The 6,594-nt window shown below is 38.1% G+C and overlaps 1 protein-coding gene across 1 annotated transcript; it reads left to right on the forward strand.

Moving 5' to 3' along the window:
- Window positions 1–2,251: 2,251 nt before the first annotated feature.
- Window positions 2,252–6,158, forward strand: LOC127079284 (uncharacterized). The gene is made up of 6 exons (XM_051019689.1): window positions 2,252–2,306; window positions 2,397–3,532; window positions 3,764–3,928; window positions 4,082–4,219; window positions 4,367–4,717; window positions 6,087–6,158. Exons 1-6 carry the CDS (start codon window positions 2,252–2,254, stop codon window positions 6,156–6,158), a joined length of 1,917 nt encoding a protein of 638 aa, XP_050875646.1.
- The last annotated feature ends 436 nt before the right edge of the window (window positions 6,159–6,594 follow it).

Below are 6,594 nucleotides of genomic sequence, written 5' to 3' on the forward strand. Positions count from 1 at the left end.
ATACATACGAGCTTTGTATCGATACATGCTTGTATTAATTCTCAAAAATTAATCAAAGCTACAATATGTATCGATGCATAACCTTTTGTATCAATACATAATTCTGTTTTGTCTACTAATAGCTTCTGTCTTTCACATATAAGAAGTATTCTGACAGCTTAGTGAAAGGCACGAATTCACAAGTGAAAAACAGTTGTAACACCAATCAAAGGAGCGTGTAGCAGCAATTGTTTAAGCAGTTAGAAACCTGAAAGAGACTTCATCTTCTCAATCTCTTTTCTTCAAGAACATCAACACATAATCATTCTTGTTCTTTGGATTAAAGGATCAACGAGATAACGTTCAGTGGAACGATCAAGGATCTAGCTGAGGTGTTCAGTGGAACGATCGAGGATCTAGCTGAGTTGAAGGTTGAAAGGGGTTTCGAGGAAAAACCAAACGGTTTGTCCTTCAAGAACTGGAGTGTTCTTGCGGGTTTGTTAGTCACGTTTGCAGAACAGATTCAGCCGTAGCGTCAGGTTTGGAAATTGGGTAATTTCGCAAACAGGTCGTGGAACTGGTGAATTGTTTGCAATTTCTTGCAGGAAATTCTTGATCGAGCTCAGATCAAGTGGAGGTTTTATACAAGAAGAAGATCTTGGGATTTAGAATTTTGTCTTTGTATTGTAACCTTGTATCAACGAATTCGGCATTATTGATAATTACAGTTCTCAATTTCATTTGAAATTGAGAGGGAGACTGATCAGTGCATTTTGATGCACGTTCTTCCATGTTTGTACTTAAGCATTTCTTTGGTTTGCTTTACTTATTTTTATGTTTTAATGTGTTTTTACAATTTATTTTATTTTTGCACTTATTTGTTTTTCGCATTATATTTTCAGCATTAGCAGCTTTCACGAGAAAAATCATATCTTGAGCTACGAGTATCAGATTGAGGCTTATGAGTATGCGTTGGAAAGATAAGGAAAAGATCTACAACTTTTGTTCAGAAGTCGAGAGCTGAATCGGACTGTAGCAGAGCTAGAAAGTCTGTTGAAGTTGCAGAATTTTATTTGTATTTTTGTTGGGTCATTTGTAGTGGGCTGGGTCGACCCAGTTGAGTTGTAAAACAGGTCTTTGTTTTCCCCTAGGTCTAGCAGCCGTACACCATTAGGAATTGAACGGGAAAATCACTATTCATGTACGAATTTGAGAGCTTACAAAGAATGACTATGGAGAACTAATTTCCCAAGAATCAATTCACTGTAATCGGATGCCACTTTGAGGTTCTTTTATAATTTTCCATTAATCTTTTCCTTTGAATTATATCTACAATCACAATTACTTGCTTAATTTAATTGTTTTTAAATGATAGAATTCTTTAATTTGATTGTTGTCTGCTTTTGAATCAATTTCGTGATTAGTGTAGCTTTTGCATTATCGCGTTCGATCATATTGCGTTTGCTTAATTCGCAATAGTTTTAATCCGTTTGCTTTACTCGGAATTCAGGGGCATACTTCGTATAATTGTTATTGCGCTTGCCAGTAGCTTTTGTAATCGAATAGGATCAGACTCGTTTAGGGAATTGGAATTTTATAGGGATCAATGATAAGTCGGAAGATGATATAGTGGGTTGATTCGTTTCAGCTTATTCAAATAATCACTTTTCATAATCACTTATTTTCTGCATTTTTGTAATGGAACACCAAATCAACCCCCCCCATTCGATTACGTTTAATTATTACAAACAAGAATCCTTGAAACGATATCCGAGTTTAATTGTCGCTGTATTACGTTTTTACAAAATTACTCGTTTTGATCCGCGCGCGACAGCGGATCAAATTGGCGCCGTTGCCGGGGATTCTTGTTTCTTTTAATCGTTTTTAGAGTCATAGGTTTAGTGTCTAAGCATATAGGTCCTAGTTTCCTCGCAGTTTCGTCCAACTTGCGTTCGGGTGTTTTTGCGGTTTAGGAAAAAAATCTGTTTTTAGGAAAATCGTGTCAGATTATTCCGATTTTTTATCGATTTATTAGGAAAAAATCAAGGATCAAAAGCCTCTATTTAGGAACTAAATAGTGGACGACACCCTAAAAAATCAAAATTCCTTATTTTTCTATTTTTTATGATTTTTTTTTTCTGTTTTGATAGTTTTAGAAAATTCCGAAAAAATTCTCAAAAATTTTAAATGACGTTATTAGATTAATTTCGGTGTTATTTTATTTTTCTAAATTTATTTTAATCGTTTTTCTTCATTGTGTTTGTTTTTGACAATGGCTGATAATAGAACCTTAAGGCAGTTAGCTGCTCATGATGTGAATTACAATGGTTTGTGTATTGAATATGATGCTGCTGTTGTTCCTTTTGAATTAAAATCGGGTTTAATACACTTGTTGCCAAAGTTTAGTGGTCTTGCAGGTGAAGATCCACATAGACATCTCAAAGAATTTCAGGTTGTGTGCTCTACACCGTTGAGGCCTGAAGGAATGACTGAAGACCATATCAAACTTCGAGCTTTTCCTTTTTCATTGCAGGGTGCAGCAAAGGATTGGATTTATTATCTCGAGCCAAACTCAATTGCAAGTTGGACAACCCTGAAAAAAGTGTTCTTGGAAAGATATTTTCCTGTCTCCAGAGTTGCCTCAATAAGAAAGGAGATTTGTGGTATTAGACAAGGCAATGAGTCGCTGACCGAGTATTGGGAGAGATTCAAGCACTTGGTATCTAGCTGCCCTCAACACCAGATCATTGAGCAACTCCTCATCCAATACTTTTATGAGGGGTTGCTACCGATGGACAGGAACATTCTTGATGCTCTTAGTGGTGGAGCATTAGTCGATAAAACTCCAGCTGCTGCCAAAGCCCTTATTGAAAATATGTCTCTTAATTCTCAACAGTTCACCACTAGGGACAATTCTGTGCAAAGCAAAGGCGTGAGTCAAATTCAAGTTTCTTCTAACAAAGCCTTAGAGACCAGAATTGAAGAACTCACTGCCTTAGTCAAACAGCTGGCAGTAGCAAAACCTCAAACAGCAACTTTGTGTGGCATTTGTACTTCTCCTGAGCACCCGACCGATACTTGTCCTATTCTGAGAGACGAGTCCATTACTGAGTTGCCACAAGCTTATGCAGCCAACCTTTACAATCAAAACAGGTACAACAACACTCTTGACCTGTCCACCAACGATAACCATCCCAATTGGAGGAACCATCCCAACCTTCGATATGGAAACCCGCAAACCAGCCAACAACAGAACTCACCTCAAGTGGCTGCCCCTGCACCTTCCGGACCATCCTTGGAGGATCTTGTTAAGCAAATGGCCGTGAACAACCTCCAGTTCCAACAAAGAACCGATGCCAGCATTCAGACCTTGAACACACAAATGGGACAGCTTGCTACTCAAATAAATAACATGCAAGCTCAAGGTTCGAACCAACTTCCAGCCCAGACAATTTTCAATCTGAATGGTCCTAATGCTAATGTGAGCGCAATTTCTTTGAGATCCGGAAAACTTACAGAACCAGCCCCTGAAAAAAATAAAAAAATCATTGAGGTAACTTCTGAACTTTCTCCTTCTGAACCTCACTCAGCTGAACTTTCTTCTCCTTCTTCTATTGTGGTCGAAACTGAAAAAATTAAAGAAAAAGAGTATGTGCCACCAGTCCCTTTTCCACATAGAGTTCTGAAAAATAAAAGAATTGAGGAGGGAGACAAAGAAAGAGAGATATTGGATGTTTTTCGAAAGGTTGCGGTAAACATTCTGCTACTTGATGTTATTAAGCAGATTCCTAAGTATGCAAAGTTTCTGAAAGATTTGTGTACCAACAAGAGGAGGATTAAGGGAAGTGAAAAAGTAAACTTAGGACGAAATATTTCTGCCTTTATTCAGCCCAAACAATCATCCAAACAGATTGTAGGCGAGCAAAATGTTTCAGCCCTCACTACTCAGGTTCTGCCACAAAAGCAGAAGGATCCGGGAACATTCGTTATTCCTTGTACCATCGGGGATAGTAAATTTGAGAATTGCATGCTTGATTTGGGAGCGGGCATTAATGTTATGCCTACTTCTGTTTATAATAACCTTTGTCTTGGTCCTTTGCAGCATACAGGTTTAATCATTCAATTGGCAAACAGGAGCAACGCTCGACCCGCCGGGGTAGTCGAAGATGTTCTTGTTGAAGTTAACGATTTGATTTTTCCTGCAGATTTCTATATTCTAGACATGGAAGGAGAAACCAAGGCAAGCGGAGCTCCCATCATTTTAGGCAGACCGTTCATGAAAACGGCGAAGACAAAAATTGATGTTGACGATGGAACCATGTCCATGGAATTTGGTGACATTGTCGCAAAATTTAACATTTTTGATGCCATGAAACACCCTGTGGAGGAGCATTCCGTTTTTCATATTGAGCTGATTTCTGAATTAGTTGATGACTCTAGTTCTGAACTATTTACGCTTGATTTTCCATCTCTCTCTGGTTTTGATGATATTTATTCATGTTCTGATTGTACTGACACTAACGTTTGTGTTGTCTATGCTGAGATTGATGCTGCCTTACAGGCTGATACATTTCCGACAGGTGAAGTTGTTACCAATAAACTTGTTTTTGCAGTTGATGCTCTTGCATTCCCGGCTGCCCCAAGCACTCCATCCACCGAGCAGCCCCCGTCCTTAGAGCTAAAAGAGCTCCCTGAGAACCTGAAATATGCTTACTTGGAGAGTAATGAGAAACTCCCTGTTATTATCTCTTCTAACCTTGATTTCGATCAAGAAAATAAGCTTTTGCAGATTTTAAGGAAGCATAAAAAGGCATTTGGTTGGACATTGGCTAACATTCCAAGTCATATCACCTTCACGTGTCCATTTGACACTTTTACTTTTAGAAGATTCTTTGATCCTGGAATAAAAGGCGAAGATACTAATAAAAATTTCAAGTTCAATGGACATTACCCAAAGCTATTCCATGACAACCCCACTTTGGAAGAAGAAAATGTAGAATATATCTCTTTGGGAAAGGCTGCTTATGTGATCACCTATCCTCCTTGACTACTCGGGTGTGTTCTTTCCTCTCTCTTCTCTCTCTTATTTTATGTTTGTTTCTTTCATTGAGGACAATGCATATTTTAAGTGTGGGGGAGGGAATACTTTAGTTTCTTTGTTTTTGTTCTTTGTTTTGTTTTGTTTTTGTTTTCTTTCTAAAAAAATTGCATCTTCTTGAAAGTTTTAGGCTATAGATTACTTTGAGCCGAGTTTGCGGAGACTTGAGAAAAATTCACAAGATCGGTATTGTTTTAACACCGTAAGTCTCCTGCATATGGAAATTGAGTTGAATTTTTATTATGTTTTAGCCTTAAATTCTCATTCTCTGACAGCTCTTGAGTAGTTTATTTCAGCAGTCAGCACCATCTCACACACACTCTACGCAGGGAAGCCGATGAATATAAGTGAGTGTTCCGAAAAAGAAAAAAAAAGAGAAAAAAATAAAGGAATGCACCTTCTAAGTTTGGTGACCCTCACCCGGTCACTTAACCCAACGGTTGTAGAACCTTCAAAAAAAAAGTTTTTGACTCGTTGTTAGTTGGTTCAGCGGTTTCTGGTGCTGAACTTGGTAGGGCGAATTACGGCCCGATCCCCCGCAACTACAAGTGAGTAAGCAAAGGGTTATGCCACTTAAGTACCAGAACCCCATGCAGAAAAGGATCAGAGTCACTAACCGGTCACCTTGCTATGAGTGTGTGGAGATAACGGGCTTAATGTGATTGCGCCTGAATGAAAAAGAGCAAAAGAAGGATGAGTAAGTTAGGTTTTAGTATAATAATATGATTCGAGTTGATTTGTGTATTCAGGAGGTTTATGTTTGGATAACTGTGGATTAGTGTTCTTACAATATCCTTAGTGTGCAAGATTAGTACCTATCAATGCAAAGTTAACCGAAGATGACTTGTAGCCTAGGATGAGTAACTGATGATGTATTTGTGCTTTCTTTGTTTTGTTTTTCGTTTTGCTCGGAGTGCAAAAGTTCAAGTGTGGGAGAATTTGATCAGTGCATTTTGATGCACGTTCTTCCATGTTTGTACTTAAGCATTTCTTTGGTTTGCTTTAATAGATAGCTATAACTAATACTGTATTTATTTATTGCTTAATAGTAGTAGTTAGTTACCTATCTAATAGGAATTGACTGTGGATTATCCATCCCTAGTCTCAAGGAAGAACTCCCTTAATATTTGGAGTTTCAGTTTCACCTCTATATTATAAATAGCCATCACTTTGGCAATTACAATATATAAAACAATCATCCCTTTTATGGTATCAGAGCAAATTAACTTAAAAGTTTTTTTTCTCTCGATCCTTCATTCATGGCATCACCAGATTCTGATGTTGAAACTCCCCAAGGGACACCCACTATGTCATCACCGGCTGACAAGTTAATTGTTTTGAATGCCGGATCTCAACTCTGCATCAAGCTTGATGAAGACAATTATCCCGCTTGGAGAATTCAGTTCATGGCTCTCTTAACAGGCTATGATCTCATGGGCTATGTTGATGGAAGTAAACCATGTCCATCAAAAGTGTTGGAGAACAATACTCCGACTGTTAATCCAGTCTTTACACAT

The sequence above is a fragment of the Lathyrus oleraceus genome, chromosome 5 (assembly GCF_024323335.1).
Source record: "Lathyrus oleraceus cultivar Zhongwan6 chromosome 5, CAAS_Psat_ZW6_1.0, whole genome shotgun sequence".
NCBI lineage: Eukaryota > Viridiplantae > Streptophyta > Magnoliopsida > Fabales > Fabaceae > Lathyrus > Lathyrus oleraceus.